Below are 18778 nucleotides of genomic sequence, written 5' to 3'. Positions count from 1 at the left end.
ATAACAAGGTTTTGACGAGCAATTTTTAACATTTTATTAAGGTCAACAAATAATGGTCCTGAGTACCCCAGCCTTGGGGTAGGCAGCACCATGGAGGATTATAGTTTTAACAAACTGCAACAAAAACAGCAGCAACACTAACAGTAGTAACAGGTTAAGCAATTAAAAGCATGGATTTTGCAAATCAGATCTGAATTTGAGTCCGGGCACCACCCCACATTCACTCTGATTTATCGTGTCTGAATTTCGGTTCTCCTCCCTAAAACGGATCTAAGATACTTAAGCTAGTAGCACACACAAAATGCTCAATATATGTTAGTTATTGAGTACCCCTGTATGCCTACGGAACACACACATGTATGACTCTCATCCTCACAATCCTTAAAAGTGAAGTTTTATCCCCGTCATCCAGATAGGAAGCTATTTGGCGGGGACACAGAGATGGGGAGTGGAGTGGAGTCCTACCCCCCAGGGTGCAATCTCTTAATCACGACAGCATGTTGCCCCTGCTCCCTCTCCAAGGCCTCCGGAAGAAAGAGGGGTGAAAGCCCGACTGGTGCACCGTGACGGATGGAGGCGGAGGGCGTAGCTGTGTTGGGGGTGGGTGGGTGGGAGGGGGTGAGCCGGCCTTCCTGAGTCCCTGACGTCCTGCCAACCCCAAGCTGGAAAGGAGGAAACAAGTTTCTGCGTTCGGAGCGGAGTTGGGAGAACGACACTCGGTCTAGGGTGCTTCAAGAGCAGAGGGAGCCTGAGAAGAAGAAATCGGTTTCTAAGTCGCAGCAACAGCGCCACCCGCTGGCCTGTCGCGACAGCTGGGATCCTGAAGGCACGCGCTGGATTCACGGGGCTGCGGCTTTTCCACCGTCTGGACCCGGTCACCCGAACCGCGGCGCCCGAGCTCCCCGCGCCCGCGGACCTGGGGGCGGGCTCCGCCGCCTCCTGCGCCAATCAGAACGCCGAGGGCCCTCGGGCGCTGATTGGTCGGAGCGCCGCGGGGCCGACTGCGCACGCCGCCGCCGGGGCGGGGCCTCTCGCCGGCCGGCAGGGGGCGCGCGCCCGGCGGACAGGACGCTTCCATGGAGGGGGCGGAGGCGGAAGCGCGGGAGGGGGCCGCCGTGGCCCGGGACCTGCAGGCCTTGGGGTGCGGCTGGGGGCGCGGGCGGGGGCGCGGGCGGGGGGCAGGAAGGGACAGGTTTGCCCTCGGCAATCCCTCTTCACCTTCCCAATCCCCGCCCGCTGCCTCGGCCCCGCCACAGGTATGAGGGCTTCTCGGGGGCGACGTCGCGGGGCACCTCGTGTCCGGACTTCAGGGCGCTGTGCGCGCGGCTGGCGGCGGAGCTGGCGACGCTGGGCGCCCTGGAGCGGGAGCGAGGGGAGAGCGCGGAGGCGCTGAGGGCCGGCGACGGTACGTGGGCAGCGCCCGGCCCGGCGGGGATGGGGCCGCGGGGGCCGCCGCCGCGCCCTGACGTCTCCCGCCGCCCGCAGGCCCCGGCGCCGAGGAGGGATTCCTGCGACAGTTGGCCGGCCTGCTGCGGGAGCTGCGCTGCCCGGACCGCGCGCTCTGCGGCGGAGACGGCGTGGCCGCGCTGCGGGAGCCCGGCGCGAGCCTGCGCCTGCTGCGTGAGCCGGGGATGCGGAAGGGGCGGCCCGGCCTCCGGAGGGGCGGGCCCGGCGCCGCCAAGTGGAGCCGGGGTTCGCGCCCCCCGGGGGCGTGGGCCGGGCCGGTGGGGGTTAGGATTTTGCGGGGAGCGTCTTGAAGTTCCAGCGGGTCGCATTTGACGTAGCCAGCCAGGTGGTTCCCCTGTGAGCGGGCTTCGAAGTCCGGGCGGGACACTGGGTCTCAAAGTGGGTGGGGCTCGTCTTGGAGGTAGAGCCGGGGTTGGGGCGGAACTAGAAGGGCGGAGTGTTTGAAGCCTGGAGTGTTTTGTTTTGTTTAAAGATTTTATTTATTTATTCATGAAAGACACACAAAGAGAGACAGAGATTTAGGGAGAGGAGAAGCAGGCTCCCCGCTGGGAGTCTGATATGGGACTGGGTCCCAGCACCCAAGGATCAGGACCTGAGCCAAAGGCAGATGCTCGACCACTGAGCCACCCAGGAGCCCCTGGGCCTGGAGGTTTTAAAGCAGATGGAGCTTTTTGGCCCTGGCGGGTGAGGTGGTGGCCCTCCTTGATTGCACCGCTCCCTTTCCCTTTTAGGCTTTCTCTGCTCTGAACTCCAGGCTGCCCGCCTCCTCCGTCTCTACCCCCGGCTGGACCCCAGCCCCGCACAGCCCTGTGGGGAAGAGAGCGAGGAGGGAGCTGGCATGGTCCAGGAACTGGTCCTTACCCTCCAAGCTCTGGGGCTGCCCAGACCGACGCCTGGGACCGCCGCCAGCCGGCTGCTGTGGGAGTTGCATGACAAGGTAGAGAGCGCTGGAGCCCCTTCCGCGCCGGGCCACCCCACTTTCCTTGTAGGGGGAGAGTTCTTTCTCCAAAAGTGGTTCTGGGGGCAGCCCCGGTGGCCCAGCGGTTTAGCGCAGCCTTCAGCCTAGGGCCTGATCCTGGAGACCCGGGATGGAGTCCCGCGTCAGGCTCCCTGCATGGGGCCTGCTTCTCCCTCTGTCTGTGTCTGTCTGCCTGTTTGTCTCTCTGTCTCTGTGTGTCTCTCATGACTAAATAAATAAAATCTTAAAAAAAAAAAAAAAGAAGTGGTTCTGGCAGGAGTGCTCCAGCCACGGGGATGTTTTTCTTTCTTTTTATTTTTTTAAGATTTTATTTATTTATTCATGAGAGACACACAGAGAGAGAGAGAGAGGCAGAGACACAGACAGAAGGAGAAGCAGGCTCCATGCAGGGAGCCTGACGCAGGACTCGATCCCAGGTTTCCAGGATCACACCCTGGGCTGAAAGGCTGCGCCAAATCGCTGAGCCACCCAGGCTGCCCCCAGGGATTTTTTTTTTTTTTATTTATGATAGTCACAGAGAGAGAGAGAGAGAGAGGCAGAGACACAGGCAGAGGGAGAAGCAGGCTCCATGCACCGGGAGCCCGATGTGGGATTCGATCCCGGGTCTCCAGGATCGCGCCCTGGGCCAAAGGCAGGCACCAAACCGCTGCGCCACCCAGGGATCCCCACCAGGGATGTTTTTTAAGAGTCGTGGCCACCATTCTTGATTCCGAGGCCTAGGTCCTTGGGGCCAGGGGGAACAGGAATCCACGGAGTCTATCTGGTTTCTGCCCCGTCAGCCTCAGACTACCTTCTCCCATCAGATCTCTGAGCTGCTGCCTTCCCTGCCCCCAGGGTTCCTGCAGCCCCTCCTCAGCTCCCCACTGGACGCCCCCAGATGGGTAAGACTGTGTACCACTGTACTTGAAGAGCATGCTCGCCCGGAGATGGGAGCGAGGGGAGACCCTGAGTGTGACTGAGACCTTTTTCCTAGGAGGCATTGGAGTCTCTGTGCCAAAGGCTGGGAGATCAGTACTGCTCTCGCCGCTGCCTGCTCCTGAAGCGCCTGGACCTCACGACATCTTCTTTCCACTGGAGTGATAGGGCAGAGGTGTGGGCAAAAGACCCTGGCAGGACCAGGGAGGCCCAGCTGTAGGGGCTCCCACTACAAGGAGGAAGAGTGAGGGCCAGGAATATTACCTGAGAGCAGGTTTTTAGGATCGTGTAAGGTGTGGGCTCTAGAATTCCAGGGCATTCTAGAATTCTCAGCTCTGAGCTGGGAGTGTCTTCAGAGCTGTACTTCTTATTTAGACCTGTGGGAGGTGAGGCTCTTTCTGGAGAGTGAGATGCTTCCAGGGTGACAGATCCCACCTGAGGAGGGCTCTTGGGCACCTTCTCCATGCCTCTCTCCCTAGGCCCAAGGAGAAGCCATGAAGGCAGTGCTGATCCCAATTCGAGAGGCTCTGACCCCAGAATCAAATGTCTCCATCGCACATATCCTGGCTGCCCGAGAGGACCTGTCTCGTCTTATCCCAGCCACCAGCAAGGCTGTCCGCCGAGGGACCTGCTGTGCCATCAACAAGGTGGGCACCTGGGAGTGGGGAAGGGCCTCCACAGCCTTGGCCTTCAGACTTGGTGCTCTGGCCCCCTTGTTCATTTTTTCCCCTGACACTCAAGTCTGATCAACTCCCAGGTGCTTATGGGCAACGTGCCTGACCGGGGGGGCCGTCCAAATGAGCTGGAGGCTCCCATGCCCACCTGGCAGAGCAGAAGAGAGGATGGTGGTGGGCGGAAGGCAGGCCGCCAGAGCTGGGGTCGCAAGAAGAAGAAGAAGTAAAGAGGGACTGGTGGTTGGGTGGGGGGAGGGGTCCCCTGTGACATGCTGATGCCATTGGTAATCCTTGGGGAATCGCTTTGAGTTTCTTTTGGCATCTGGCTCCCAGGCCCCATGTCCCCTGTTCCCTGTTCCTAAGGTCCCAAATGCCTACCATCACCACCCCCCCCCCCCCCAGTCTATCACTCAACAACAAAGACCATGTTCTCTGGAAAATAAATTTAATTTATGACAGCTGTAGGACCTATCTCTGTGGGGGCCAGGTCAGGGGTGCTCAGGTTTGAGGACAGGCAGGGACAGCTTTGTCCCCTGGGTCTCAACAGGCCCCTGTTGCTCTGACCCTTACAGTCCTCTGCTCTTTAGCAACACATCTTTCCCTTCCTGGGGACATGGGGAAGGAGACGTGCAGGCATCGGACAAACAGTTCTCAGGTACGCACCAAGTGCCATCCCTGTTCTGGGCGCTAGGGATACGGCAGTGAAAAACATAGATTATAAAAACTCCTGTTCTTCTGGAGTTGACAATTTCCAGTGTGAAGAGGAGCAGACATTCAACAAGATAAATAGGTAAAAAGTACAGTTTGTTAGATGGGTAGAGGGCTATGGGGAAAAACAAAGAAGGAAGCCAGGAGCAGGACTGGGGCTGGATTGCAACTTTGAATATGGTCAGAGGGGCCTCACTCAGAAAGCGACATTAGACCTAAGTCCCAAAGATGGAGCCATGTGGGCCTGTGGAAGAGCATTCCAGGCAGAGGGAACTGCCGGTGCAAAGGCCCTGAGGTAGGAATATTTTTGGCATGTTCAGGGACCATAGAGGCCAGTGTAGCTTAAGCAGGATGAGTAAGGGGTGGTAGGTGAGGTCAGAGAGGGGACGGAAACAGATTGTGGGAGGTAGGCCATAGTGAGGACTCTGGCTTTTCCCCTGATCGAGAAGGAGGCATGGATTACTCCGAGCAGGGGAGGGACTCAGGTGTTCACAGGCTCCCTCTTCCACCTCTACTCTAGCCTTCTCTCCTGCCTCTGGAACCCTAGAGTTAGGAATATAACTGCCCAGCCTATCCCCTCCCCATCCTGACCCATGCTGATGTCAGTGTAGCGTATTGGTAAGGAGCGTCTGTTTTAGAGGCAGACAGAAGACCTGGATTTGAGTCCTGCCTCCAACACTTAGGCGCTCTTCCACCTTGGAGAGCAGCTAAACCTCCCTGGCCCTCGGCTTCCTCGTCTATAAAATGGAGATGTAAGGAGTTGGAGAGCTGATACTTAAGTCTAGACATAATCCAGTGTGAAATCGCATAGATACAAAGTGCAGGAAGATGGAGTACAGGTCGTAGCCACTCTGATGCAAAAGAAAACAAATAACTTTCCGGGTAAGAGATGATGAACTCTTCACCGAAGGTGGTGTGGATGGGACAAGGCCGTGCCTTCAGGGGTCCTGCTGGCGGTGGAATCACGACTTGAGACTGACTCTGAGGAGGTGAGAGAGAACAGACCCAAGGCGGGTGCAGTCCTAGGAATTCAGTTTGGAGGATTGGGCAGGCGGCGAGCCCGTCTTTGGGAGGGGGACCTGGAAGGAGGAAGACACCGGGTCACCTGGGGAGAGTGTGGTGTCTAGGAGCCTGGCTGCTGACAGGGGCAGAGCCTCACCCAGACTTTGTGTAGTAGATGAATGAAAACTCTGGTGGGTGTTCAATCGGAAGGGCTCTACCTTTGAATAGTAAAATTTACTCCACTGACACTAATGATAGCTCCTGAGGTATGTGGCCTTATCCTTGCTATTCTCTTTTTCCTTTTTCCTCCTTAAAATCCTTTTTCTGTTCCACTTGTGGCTACCCTGTCCTCCCACCCCAGCGTATCGAAAGTTTTATTTTTCTAACTGCCCAAAGCAACTGAGAGCTCTTGCCCCTTTTTACTTTCCTATGCTTCCCCGCATTGGCTTGGGTTCCCCCAAGCAAATGGCCTGGTCTCCCCGTATCCAGTTGATGGTGGGGGCAGGGGGCAGTTCCTCCTCACCGTCTCTGGTTCCCAGGAAGGGTTTGGGGGTTCGGTCTGGGTCCAAGCATGGCAAAGGTGGCACCCTGTTTCAGGTTCCAGGGATAATGTGTAGGAGAGATTGTCCTCTGGACCTGTTTTGGGGGTGACAGACGAGAGGGATGTGGGTGTGACGGGAAGGGCCTCATGACCTCGGATTTAATCCCCATGTATCAGACCCCCTTCCCAGGACTGCCACACCCTGGGTCTTACCACAGCTAGCATGGGCAACTGGGGTAGGTGGGACAGGGGCTCCTGGGGGGCTCACATCACCCTTGACCCCTGGCCTCTTCTTACACTCAACCTTCACGCGGTCCCTGCAGTGTTTATGGCAACACAGCCCACAGTCTGGGGGAAGGTCAGCAGTTAGTGGCCAGAGGCCCAGCCTGGGCCCCCCTCCACTTATCCAGCTTGTAGGTGCTGGATTCCCTCCCTACCACCAAGGCCTCACTCACCCCGACAGCGGTAGCCTTGCTTGGTGACGCCCCAGAGCTGGGAAGAGAAAGCAGAATTGGTTATGTAGGCTAGGGGAGAGAGGGCTGTGGACGGGGGTGGGATTGGTCTCTGGAAGTGTGGAAACCATCTGGCTTGGGAAATTCTCACAGCTAGAGGCTTAAGTGGGAATCTGGGGATTAAAAGAATTTGGGGTTATTACAAGTTTGGGGAGTCATCTAGGTGAAATCCTGGAATTAATAAAATATAAATTCTGTGGGCAAGGATTGCGTCTGTTGTGTTTTTGCTGTGCGTCCCCCTCCCCAGCCCTCAAGTCTAGAACAACCTGGCACACAGGAGGTACTCTGTAAATATGCAGTGAGTGAGAAAGTGGGTTTGGGAAGTAATCCAAGGTTTGTGAATTAGTCTTGGTTTGGAGATTGAGAGATCTGTCCATTATCTAGAGTTTGAGGAGTCCTTGAATTTGAAAATTATCCAGGGTTTGAGTTATCTGGAGTCAAAAGACTTGGAAATTGATTCTGTTTGGAGATAATATACCCAGGTTTGTAGATGATCTAGGATTTTAGATATCCATAGTTTGGCAGTGATCCAGGACGGAGATCATCTGAAATTTGGGCATTATTCTAGACCTTGGGCATATCCAGCATTTAGGGTTTATATGGGATATGGGGATTATTTGAGACTGGGGATTTTCTGGAATTTGGTGATCATCTAGGATTGGGGACTGTGAGCCCTACAAGGCTGGGCTGGCCCTCTGAACCCAGGCTGTGAGGAGTCAGGACTCGGGACTCTCCAGGCCCTTAGGTGGGGCCTAAGGCTGATAGAGGGGCCAGGTGCTCACAAAGCCACTGCAGCTGTCACAGAAGGTGGGCTTGCGGAAGGTGACCTCATGGAAGCTATGCAGGAAGGCCAGGCCCAGCTTGGAGCAGATGGCGCTGGCCCGGAGCAGGTACCCCGTCAGCTCTTCTCGGCTGTAGGAGCCATTCCTGGGGGCAGAGATTGCACCTCAGCATGACTGGCCCCTTTCTCCCAGACTCAGAGGAGTCCTGCTAGCCCCAGTATCCTCATGTTTGGGGGACCCGGCAGTCAGGAGTACTTACCCCTGGCGGGGGGGTGGGTGAAGCCCATGGCAGGCAAAGGGGAAGTTGCCTGAGAGTCGCTCAAAGTCCTCCTGAGAGATAGTTCCTCGGCCTTCAGGGTCATAATTCTTGAACACAGACTTCAGAAGAGTATGGGAAGGAGACAGTAAGGCCAAACCATGATCCTCATGATCTCAGATCTCCTCTTCTGGGTCAGGACTGTACAGATACTTTCCTTCCTGGACCCCAGTGGCCAGGCCACAGTCCCCTCCTTACCTCCACCAGCTGCTCCACATGCCGACCCAGGGTGACCCTGTCAGGTTTGGGTGTCACGCCAGGGGCCCACTCCACCACCAGGGGTGCCTTGAAGGGGGAGGGTGGCTGGGGCAGGGACAGAGGGGTACAATTAGTCAGGGCATGGGCTTGGGCTGGTAGTCAGAGGTCAGGGGCCAGTTCTCACCAGACTCTTGGGACAGCGGGGTTCTCGAGCGTAAGAAAGTTCATAGATCTCATCCTCCGTGTAGAAGAGATCCAGGGAAAGCTGGGGGGTGGGGGAGGGCGTTACAGATCTTCATCTCCATCCTCCTACCTACAGCCTATGCCCTGCTTGGATCTCCAGTCTCATCCTCTTCCCAGAGCCCCTCTTCTCTGGAGACTCCCAGGGTCTTCTCTCCCACCCAGCCACCATTCAGTCTCCCAACAGCCCCATCCCCCAATCCAGAAATGCCATCTCTTCACTGAGGCTTTTTTGGGTTCTATTTAAAACTAAACCTGTTACTTTCTATGCCGGTTTCTACTTTAGTTTTCACTATTAGCACTTACCCCTGAAAGACCATATGATTTACTCATTTACTTTATTTTATTGGCTGTCTCCCCTACTGGGAAATCAGCCCCACAAGAACAGCAGTTTTTTTCCTGACGTGCTCACTGCTGTGAGCCTAAGTGCCTAAAGTAGTGTCTGGCTCATAGAAGGTGCTTGATAAATATTTGGGCTTGATGGCCTTCTCGAATCAGCAAAGCATAGAGCCTTGGGCACCAGTCATCTTAGGGCAAGGCCAGCTTTACAGGCAGGCCCCATATTTGAAGGGCCCCACTTCATTTAATGCCCTGCTGTCACCATCTTGAAAGTCTTAAGAATTTTAAAAAAGGAACCCCACATTTTCATTTTGCATGGGGCACTGTGAATTACGTAGCTGGTCCTGTCTTGGGGTCCAAATATCAGTCTTAGACTACATGGCCTTCAGAATCCCAGTCTGTCTCAATTTATAGCTCTTTGGGCAGGGTGGGAAGAGATACATATTATTATTTATATTATATAAATAGAATATAGCCAGAATCCCACATTCTCAGTCTAAGGATGTAGTGTGGTGGTTAACATATGTTTAACACACAGGTTCTGAGGCCGACCTGCTTGGGTTCAAATCTAGGATTTTTGTTTTTGTTTTTTTTTTAAGATTTTATTTATTCGTGAGAGACAGAGAGAGGCAGAGACATAGGCAGAGGGAGAAGCAGGTTCCATGCAGGGAGCCCGATGTGGGACTCGATCCTGGGACTCCAGGATCACGCCCTGGGCCAAAGGCAGACACTCAACCGCTGAGCCACCCAGGCGTCCCTCAAATCTAGGTTTTACTGCCGTGGGACAGTAGACAAATGATGGCACTTTGTGGGCCTCAGTTTCCCAATCTGTAGAATGGGCATGACAAGGGTAGAGACCCTCATGCACCCAGGACCCTAAATCTCTACACCCTCCAGGTTCAGCCTCCCAAGCATCCAGCCTGGGCAGGGCGGGGCAGCTCACCGTGAGCAGATGCAGCAGGTCCTCGCTAGCACTGCAGGGGGGGTGCTGCCTCTGGAGGGCGGCTAGCTCCTGCAGCCGCAGGTAGAGGTTGTTGAGTTTGGGTAGGTGCAGGCGGCCATCAGGCAACCTATCAGGCTGTGCCTCGTGCAGGGACACCAGATCTTTGAGATGCACACCGAGGACAGGCAGCCGGAAGCCCGTGCAGTCGGCCCAGGTGCGGCGGTAACGGGCGTAGTTGTTGTGGGCAGCAAGAAGCTCAGACAGCTCTAGCAGGGCCTGTCGGGGAGAGCATATTATGGGAGGGAGTGTTTCGAGGGGGGCCATTTCTGCTCCCTTAGCCTCCTTTGTGGGTTCCGGACTCCCAGGGGCCCGATGGCATTTTGGACATCTACCTAAGCCCCTCCATGTCCCACAATGGCCTCAGCATCCCCCTAAACTGCTCTTCTTTTTGGGTCCCCATCTCAGAAAAGCTCCATATCCCCCACTCTCCAGGCTAGAGTGATGTTTCCAAAACTGAAATCTGATCATGCGTGCTGTCATCATTACCTAACCTTTCCTAGCTCCCCACTGCCCTCTGGGTAAAGCCCAGACACCTTAGTTCAGCTTGCAAGTCTCAACAGGATCTTGCCCTGGGCATCTCCAGCCTATTTCCTGCCAGATCCTGACTTCACACACTGGACTCATGAGTAACTCACTCTCCCCGTACACTTCCCAGGGTATGCCGAGCTGTGCTCCTCCCATGGATGGCCTGAATTTGGTGCCTTAGGGGCATCATTTCAGTCCCTACCTGGACTGCAGGTTCTCGGCTACCATCTCTCTCATCTGTCTCCTTCCAGTCCTGCTCAGGACTGGAAACACAGAGTAGAGAAGGGTCAGCATGATGCATGCATGGTTGAAGAAGGGCCCAGAAGGATAGTCTGGGGTTCTGTCCCATTTGGAAGAGCAAGGTCTCCAGGTGGCTCCAGGGCCCCTGGGTAGGGATGGGAGGCATTGGGGAAAAGTGTGGGGGTTCAGGGTCATTGACCGCTGGAACTTTGGGGAGAATAGTGGGGGCTCACCTTGGTGCTGTCAGGGCTCAGGTGGGCATGGGAGTCCTTGAGTCTGGAGATTGCACTGTGACACAGGCCCCCGGTGACCGCCATCAGTGTGTTGAAATTCTGTAGCTGGTAGAGACTCTAAGAAGGGAGAGTGGTGGGTATACATGGAGGATGGGCAAAATGGGGGTTCACATGACTGCATCCCAGTTGAATTGAGGTGTCAGGTATGTGTGGGTATGGGCCTGGGTGGGCATCAGGTGAGAGGGGTCAGGCAGGAGGGTGTGTCAGGAAGGAGTGAGCCACAAGCAGGTATATGGGCATTACATGGGGGCGTCAGGCAAGTGATTGATGGGAGGTCAGAAAAAAGAGAGAGGGAGTCAGGGAAGTGTGAGGAGTTAGGTTTGGGGACAGGTGTGGAGGATTTAGATGTCAGGTGACAGGCACCTGGGGGTCAGACTGCTCTGAGAGACAGGTGAAGGGATACAGGTGGCCGGGGCTCTGGGCGGGAGTTAGGAGCCCGGCAGAGGTGGACGGGGCCAGAGTGAAATGAAAGGGTCAGAAGCCCGGGAGAGACACGTGGAGGGTCAGCTGGGCATCAGGGGCAACCGCCCCATCCTCTCCTTTTCCGAGTCTGCAGGGCAGAGGTCGCTGTGGGGAGGGGGTAAGCCAGAGAAGAGTGGGAGACCCCCAGACCTAGAGACCCGGGCGGACGCTAGAACCCTGGGTCCGTAGGGCCACACTGGAGAAGCCAGAGGATGGAAGACGCGAGAGGAAGGGCGTGGCCTGCGAGGAAGTACGCAAGGGGGCGTGGCCACGGTGGGGGACCGAGGCTTCCCTTTTCTCCAGAAAGGAGGCAAGGTATCTATTTAGGGAAGGGGAAGAAAGGGTTGTGACACGGTGGGGCTGGGCCAGGGAGAGACCCGACGTGATGGGTGATGGGGAGGGGGGCAGTCTGTGTCGAAGGGACAGCTGGGGCCTAGAGCCTGACGGGGGGGCACGCAAACTTGGGGGCTTGCCAGAGACGCTTTCACTGCCCTGTGGACAGAATATTCGAACATAGGGTTTGGGAGACCGACAAAGGGGCAACGTCGTCAGCAGTACGTCTGGGACCAACTGGGGGGCCAGGCGGGTCCGACGTGGTGACACCAAGGCCAAGGAAGAAGTGCGGTCCCAGTCTGGGATTAGAACCTGAGGACTAGGGACACCTGGTGGCTCAGTGGTTGAGCATCTGGCTCCGGCTCAGAGCATGATCCTGGAGACCCAGGATCGAGTCCCACATCGGGCTCCCTGCATGGAGCCTGCTTCTCTCTCTGCTTGTGTCTGCCTCTCTCTCTCTCTCTCTCTCTTTCTGTCTGTCTCTCATGAATAAATAAATAAAATCTTAAAAAAAAAAAAAAGAACCTGGGGACTGGGACGGGGGGGGGGGGCGGGGGCGGAGTCGGGGTGCGCGTGACGCGGGGGCGGGGCCAGGCAGGTGGACTGCGCGTCCGCAGTTCCCTCGGCCGCTCGGGACCGGCCTCACCTGTGCCACCTGGATGAACTTGTCCAGCACTTGCGCGCGCTGTGCGGGCCCGGGACGGCTCAGCACCATGACCTGCACCCAGCGGGACACGCTGTTGCTGAGCCCTACGGATCCCTCCAGGGCCGGGCAGCCCCGCACGGAGCCCTGCAAAACGTAGCCCCGCAGGTCCTGGGGCTGGGGGTGAGGTGGGCGTCAGGGTGGGCAGCGGCGCGCAGGCCTTGCCCTCACACGCCCATCCCCCCAGCAGTTGCGACCTCTGAGGCCCTAGTCTGGCTGTCACATGTCCTTGACGTCACCGTGGCCCTCTCCCTCTGAAGAGAAATATTTAAATAAAGTCAGGCACTGTTCTGAGCCCTCTGTCCTATTACCTAATTTAATCCTCACGTCAGCTCTACGAGGTGAATACCATACTATATGACTTGCATTTTAAAGAGGAGGCCGCGGAGGCGCTGAGAGGATAATTTGCCCAGGGTCACACCAGTGTGAACCCAGTCTACTGCTCCTAACTGTCCTGACAGGTACACAGTCAGCAAAAGGAAGGATGGCAAAGAGGACATGAAAGTAATTTCTGTTTGTTCTGCTCAAGGGGTCAACATCCCACACCTACATGTACAGCAGCCTGTGTGCGTGTATTTGTGAACAGTCAGATTTCCACATTAAGGAACCGGATCACTGGGATCCCTGGGTGGCGCAGCGGTTTGGCGCCTGCCTTTGGCCCAGGGCGCGATCCTGGAGACCCGGGATCGAATCCCACATCGGGCTCCCGGTGCATGGAGCCTGCTTCTCCCTCTGCCTGTGTCTCTGCCTCTCTCTCTCTCTGTGACTATCATAAATAAATAAAAATATTAAAAAAAAAAAAAAGGAACCGGATCACTGCCTTCCCTTGCAGTGGTGATGGCAATAGCTAATACTTATATATAAGTTGAAGCATATGAAATTATCATGTGGGTAGGTAAATATGGCAATTTCAGATCGTTCTGACAGGTAGCATTTACTTTGGACCAGACACTGATCCGATGAGGCAGGAAGTGTTAAATTCCCCTTTGTACAGATAATGGGACTGAGCCACAGTGAACTTAAATGCTTCTCGAATAAATGAGTAATTGATAAGATATTTTGAGCACTTACTATGTGCCACACACTATGACAAGCATTTTTTTTTTTAAAGTAGGCTCCATGCCCACTGTGGGGCTTGAGCTCATGTCCCTGATGTCAAGATCTGAGATCAAGAGTCAGTCAGATGCTCAACTGACTGAGCCACCCAGGCGTGCCCCCAAAAGCATTTTTAAGTGGACATATTAATTTAATTCTCCTTGCCATCTAATGAAGTACTATGACCTCCATTTTATAAATGAGAAATCTGAGTCTCAGGTTGAGAAACTAATTCAAAGTTACACAGATAAGGAAGGGCTGATGGATTTGAACCCAGGGTTCTATTAGTCAGCTCAACTCATTTTCCTGAACCTTCTAGCATTCATGTTTGAGAGCTTGAGATCCCGGCCCAATGCCCATGTAGGGGTCCTCTGAGTCTTGCCAGGCTCCAGCCCACTCCAAGCCCTCCCCAGCTGGGGGAAGGGAGTCCTCACCGTGATCGCCTGGAAGGACCGGAACTCCAGATAGGTGAGATGCTGAGCCAGCTCCCCCGTCTCCAGGTGGTCGAAAAGCAAGGACACTTTGCGCTTTTTGCCTAGGCCTGGGCTGCTCAGGGGGAGCGGGGGGCCCGGGCCACCTGGGCTCAGGCTGGGAGCAAAGAGGGGCAGAGTATTTTAGGGGTACAGGGTGGAGGATGTGGGATGAGGAGGGAGACAGCAGAATGGGGTGCAGGGGGATTGACTCACAGGTTGGAGGAGTCTCCCAGGCTCCTCTGGGCAGAGTTGCCCTTCTCCTCCACAGTGGCCCAGAAGCGACCTATAACCTCTTCTAACTGAGGCTCTTGGTGTACCGTCTCAGGGTGTTGGGTCAGCCAGTATCTGAGTGTGGTTTTAGAGATGGTGGGCTGAGGCTGGGCGTGCAGAAGCTCTCTAAAACAGGTGTCTTGGGCTGAGGACTCTCTAGGTGTGGACTTGGGGTCTCTGGAAGGTCAGGGTTTGGAGAGGCACTAGCCTGGGGCTGTCTCTAGGGGTAGGACCGGGGGGCCTCTTACCACAGGCTGGGGAATCAATGGGACATAGACGAGAGGATCTCTTGGAGGTGGAATTGCTAGGAAGCAGGATAGTGGGGGGGGGGATCTCAGGAAGTAAGCTGGGGGCCTCTGAGGGTGAGACTCTTGGGGAATAAGATGAGGGGGCCTTAAAAGTTAGGCTAGGGTATGTGGGGGTTTGGGGAATCGTAGCTGGAGGTCTCTGGGCATCAGCTAGGAGACGGTCTCTAGGATCTGGTCATGGGTCTCTGGTCATGGTAAGGGTTCTAGGGAGCAGAACTGGGAGGGTCCTGGGAGCCAAACCAGAGCTGTCTCAGAAGTGGTATCTAGGGGAGCAGGGCTTGGTGGCTCTGTGGGGAATCAGTCTGGGGAATCTCTGGGAGGTGTTTTTTGTGAGAGGCAACAGGCTGGGGGTCTCGGCCCCACCCTACCTGACCAGGTGACAGATCTGCAGCCGCCTCAGCTCCTGTGTGTCCCCTGTGGCCTCCTGGTACTTGAGTTCTGGTCAAGGCTCTGATATCCGGCATCCCAGACCTGCCTGTTCACCCTGTTCCCAACTCCCAGACTCTGGCATCTCTGTCCCCTACCCTCCACCCACTGCTCGTGGCCCTGGAAGGATATAAGGTCAGCAGACGGGCAGCGAGGTGGGCAGAAGGCAGCACCCAGCTGTGCATGGCCAGTACCATGTTGAGAATGTGGTCCCCACGGCGCAGGCTGCCAGCTGAGTCTGGAGGCGGGAGAAGGGGACTCTGTGTCAGAATGGCTCCTCGGCAAGGGACCGCACAGTCTCCAGAGCCAGTTGGATTGGCTGGCTCAAGCTCCAGCTCTACCTGCGTGAACTAGGGCAAGCAACTTGGCCTCCTTAGGGTGTCTCGGTTTCCTTGTCTGTACTGGGCAGAGACCAGCACAGCACCTGGCAAGTCATGTTGTAGATGGAAATAGCACCCCACCTCCTCCCCTCATCTCAGGAAAAAGAAATGCATGTTTCACTGCATCCGGAATAGTGATCGAGATTCATTCCACACACCCTTGCTACCATTTTATGCGCCTCCCCCCACCCCCCCAAAAAAACCCTGAGACCTAGACAGAGGTTGGCTGCTTTACCGCCTTAGGACTGGGGAGGCTGGCCAGGGAAGGGGACACTCACCGAAGGACTGGATGCATTTCTCCAGCAGCTCATCTTCGCTGCAGCCGCCCTCGTTCAGCATGCCCAGAGCCATGGAAGCCATGACCTTGCTGATTTCCCGGGGGCTGGGGCACGTCTTGTGGCGCCGGGCCTGTCGGGGCCGGCCCCGCCCTGCTGTCTTTCCTGGGCATTCCTGGTGGGACTTCCTGTGGGCACACCCCCCAGGGAGTCATGGGAACCCCTTCCTTCGAGCAGACCCCCAGAATTCTCTTTAACTCCCCAAACCCCAAGCATCATGGGAGAAAACCCCTGGAGTATTCCAGGTCATGGGAGCTTTCTACAGGTAAACTCAAAGGGTTACTCCTGCCCACTTCAGGGAATCAGGGGAAAAGACTCTCACCACCACCCTGAACCCCCAGGAAATCATGGAGAAGACCCCCAGAATTACTAAGGGAATCATAAGAACTCCTTCCTCCGGGCATCAACCCCATATTCCCCTTGACTGTATACTCCCAGGGCACTATGGAGAGACTTCCTGTTGGCAGGACCCTGGGATGACTCTTGGCCTCCCAGGGGATTATGGGAGAAGACCACCCCTCCACCCCTCCTACCTCCACCCCCTTCATTCCTGTCCTTCCCAGGGCCTGCCTTCAGGGAGACTCCTCAGAATTCCCTTTTTGCTCTCCAGTGCTGGTCCCCCAGCCCTCATGAAAGCAGCAGACCCCTGAGATCCCATCTGTCTCTCCTCCCTGAGCTAGACCCCCTACTAGGGTGACAGCCCCCTCCCCCAAGCCAGGACTTTGTCAGGATCCGAGTCTTAGCCACCAGCCTGGGTCCCTCGGTTTGGAGAGAAGACATGGGTGCAAAGTGGCCTCACCAGGGCGTTTCAGAGCTGGGCAGGGTCCCCGGGGTGAGGCAGCTTCAAGGAAAGTTTAAAAATAACCATCTGCTCTGTCTTGTGCCTCTCTGAGGCTCGTGTTCCAGTTGGGGAAAGGTGGAAACAGAGACAGACATGGTGGAGGAAGGAGGGAGAAGAATCCAGGCTGAATGGCCTTGGCTTCCGCGAGGGTTAGACCACGCGGGGTTAGAGAGGGTTATGTTGGCTGTGTGACTCTGTGCTGGTCACTTAATGCCGCTGGGCTTCAGTTTCCTCATATGAAAAATGGGAGTCATCCTTGGACCTTCTCCAGGAATTTATCATGAACATTCAATGCCTTGCTTCTCAAAAGTGCCAAATACGGGACTTGGTTTGGGGCGCCTGGGTGGCTCAGTCATGTAAGCATCTGCCTTGGGCTCAGGTCATGATCTCAGGGTCCTGGGATCGAGCCCTGTGCTGGGCTCCCTGCTAAATGGGGAGTCTGCTTCTCCCTCTGCCCCTTCCCCTACTTGTGTGCTCTCTCTCTCTCTCTCTCCCTCTCAGATAAATAACATATATTTTTTAAAGGGACTTAGTTTGCTCAGGCTGTTAAGTGGCGGGAGATGGGAAAGTTGAACTTGACATCCAGAGAAAGTGATGAGGTGGACTAGAAGCTGGGCCTGGGGTACGGAGCGAAAGCAGAAATGGGGAGACCCTCATCACAAGGGCACTAACACGGCCTTGGTGCATCCTAAGGGTTCAGGAAATCAGTCCTGAATGTTCTTGAGCTGAAATTTACTGAGTATTGGGATCCCTGGGTGGCTCAGCGGTTTAGGGTCTGCCTTTGGCCCAGGGTGTGAAACTGGAGTCCTGGGATCGAATCCCACATTGAGCTCCTTGCATGGAGCCTGCTTCTCCCTCTGCTTCTCTCTCTTTCTGGGTCTCTCATGAATAAATAAATAAAATCTTAAAAAAAAAGAAATTTACTGAGTACTGAATGTGTTCCGGGCAGAGGCTTGAGCCCCCGTCTCCATCAGTGGTTCTCAAAGCGTGGTCCAACCCATGCCACCGGCACCACCTGGAAGCCTGATAGAAATACAAATTCTCGGGTCTCACGAAGAGACCTCCAGAATCAGAAGCCTTGGAGGTAGGCCCAGCAATCTGTGTATGTGTTTTAAAGATTTTTTTACCTTTAAGTACTCTCTATCCCCAATGTGGGGCTCGAACTCACCACCTTGGTATCAAGAGTCACATGCTCCACCGACTGAGCCAGCCAGGCGCCCGACAATCTGTTACAAGCCCTCTAGGTGGTTCTGATGTGTGCCCACTAGACCGGCTCGCTGAAGACTTCTGAGCCTCTCTGAGGAGGGACTAGGATTATTCTATTAACAGAGGAAGATGGGGCGCCTGGATGGCTCAGCCGTTGGGCATCTGCCTTCACATCCAGGGCATGATCCTGGGGTTCTGGGATTGGGTCCCACATGGGGCTCCCTGCGTGAAGCCTGCTTCTCCTTCTGCCTGCGTCTCTGCCTCTCTCTGTGTGTGTCTCTCATGAATAAATAAAGAAAAGAAAAGAAAAAAGAAAAAAAGAAACAGAGGAAGAAACTGGGGCACAGAGCAATCAAGTGGCTTACCTAAGGTCACACAGCCAGAAAAAGAGACAGCCAAATCTCTACCACCAAACTGCTGGATATCATGGGGAGGGGACCCCTTTGCCCATCAGAGACACGCCAGAGGGAGGCGGCTGGAGGAGCTACCCAGGCTAGGGACCCAGCCACCGCCGCCCCGGGAGCACAGCAAAGCAGCTTGTCCAGGCGCTAGGAAGCCCGGGCCAGAGGCCGCCAGGCCCTCACCTGTGACTGTCCGCTTGCTCTCTGTAGTGCCGGGAGCAGCCAGGAGGGGTTTAAGGAGCAGGGGAGCCGCCTGGCCCTGCGTCACACTCCCCTCCCCCGGGGCAGGGCCCTGCAGGAGCCTGGAGTTTCCAGCCCGGGAGCAGGGGGCAGCAGCAAGGGAGCAGCGCTGATGGGGAACGGGGAAGGCCCCGGGGAGGACGGAGACACCCCATCTAGGGGGCGAGGACGAGCGGGGCGGGGCAGAGGGGATACGAGCTGCTCGAACTGCAAAGGCAGATGCTCCAACAAGCAGCCCCAGCAGCTCCTCAGTCCCCGAAGTATATGGGTCACCTGGTGCCCCTGCTCGTGCGGCTGCCCCCGGCCCCGGGGCGCCCCCGGCTTCCCTCGTCCTCCCCAGCCTTCCCAGGCAGCGGGGGCCCAGCGGCTGAGGGCGCTCCCGCTCTCCTTGGGGAGGGTCCTCTCACCTCTTGCTGTCTTTCCTGTTCATGCTTCCTGGTGCGGGGGAGGGGGTCTTGCAGGAGTCTGGCTCTGTTCCTCCCCCTTCCCAATGCTCCAGCTTCTTAGCCCCTTGGGAGCTGGGGCCTCCTCGGTGCTTGGGAAGGAAAGAGGAACTGCCCCTCCCCACCCA

At 56.0% G+C, this 18778-nt stretch overlaps 2 protein-coding genes and 1 long non-coding RNA gene across 14 annotated transcripts; 1 reads left to right on the top strand and 2 right to left on the bottom strand.

The window, feature by feature from the left end:
* Positions 1–9: 9 nt before the first annotated feature.
* LOC119869359 lies at positions 10–1389 on the bottom strand. The gene is made up of 2 exons (XR_005354654.1): positions 1219–1389; positions 10–748 (listed from the first exon to the last, which is right to left on the bottom strand). It is a non-coding gene; the product is annotated as an uncharacterized LOC119869359 (long non-coding RNA).
* FAM98C (family with sequence similarity 98 member C) lies at positions 1027–4493 on the top strand. Of its 10 annotated transcripts, none has more exons than XM_038528987.1 (8): positions 1027–1141; positions 1257–1405; positions 1486–1620; positions 2199–2404; positions 3250–3327; positions 3420–3536; positions 3841–4008; positions 4119–4493. In XM_038528987.1, exons 1-8 carry the CDS (start codon positions 1077–1079, stop codon positions 4260–4262), a joined length of 1062 nt encoding a protein of 353 aa, XP_038384915.1. In that variant the 5' UTR covers positions 1027–1076; the 3' UTR covers positions 4263–4493. The 10 variants fall into 10 exon arrangements, with proteins under 10 accessions (XP_038384915.1, XP_038384914.1, XP_038384913.1 ...); XM_038528986.1 differs by having other exon boundaries at positions 3226–3327; XM_038528985.1 differs by having other exon boundaries at positions 1486–1692; positions 3423–3536.
* RASGRP4 (RAS guanyl releasing protein 4) lies at positions 4464–18778 on the bottom strand. Of its 3 annotated transcripts, XM_038528978.1 has the most exons (17): positions 18615–18778; positions 15463–15647; positions 14937–15042; positions 14747–14809; positions 14014–14247; positions 13762–13915; positions 12176–12349; positions 10675–10791; positions 9617–9892; positions 8279–8359; positions 8095–8199; positions 7840–7958; positions 7581–7725; positions 6742–6778; positions 6500–6634; positions 6269–6381; positions 4464–5822 (listed from the first exon to the last, which is right to left on the bottom strand). In XM_038528978.1, the coding sequence occupies exons 1-17, from the start codon at positions 18635–18637 to the stop codon at positions 5766–5768; spliced, it is 2124 nt and encodes a 707-aa protein (XP_038384906.1). In that variant the 5' UTR covers positions 18638–18778; the 3' UTR covers positions 4464–5765. The 3 variants fall into 3 exon arrangements, with proteins under 3 accessions (XP_038384906.1, XP_038384905.1, XP_038384907.1); XM_038528977.1 differs by having other exon boundaries at positions 4464–6381; XM_038528979.1 differs by having other exon boundaries at positions 4464–6381; positions 14014–14145.

The sequence above is a fragment of the Canis lupus genome, chromosome 1 (genome assembly GCF_011100685.1).
Source record: "Canis lupus familiaris isolate Mischka breed German Shepherd chromosome 1, alternate assembly UU_Cfam_GSD_1.0, whole genome shotgun sequence".
Lineage (NCBI taxonomy): Eukaryota > Metazoa > Chordata > Mammalia > Carnivora > Canidae > Canis > Canis lupus.
This window is presented reverse-complemented; position numbering and strand designations above follow the sequence as displayed.

Coding starts and splice junctions, on each gene's coding strand:
- FAM98C (XM_038528982.1), top strand. CDS start 1,077: ATGGAGGGGGCGGAGGCGGAAGCGCGGGAGGGGGCCGCCGTGGCCCGG. Junction 3,328..3,419: donor CACTGGACGCCCCCAGATGG/GTAAGACTGTGT, acceptor CCTTTTTCCTAG/GAGGCATTGGAGTCTCTGTG. Junction 4,009..4,118: donor CCTGCTGTGCCATCAACAAG/GTGGGCACCTGG, acceptor ATCAACTCCCAG/GTGCTTATGGGCAACGTGCC.
- RASGRP4 (XM_038528977.1), bottom strand. CDS start 18,637: ATGAACAGGAAAGACAGCAAGAG. Junction 12,350..13,761: donor GGTCCTTCCAGGCGATCACG/GTGAGGACTCCC, acceptor CCTCACCCCCAG/CCCCAGGACCTGCGGGGCTA. Junction 8,200..8,278: donor CCCGCTGTCCCAAGAGTCTG/GTGAGAACTGGC, acceptor TCCCTGCCCCAG/CCACCCTCCCCCTTCAAGGC.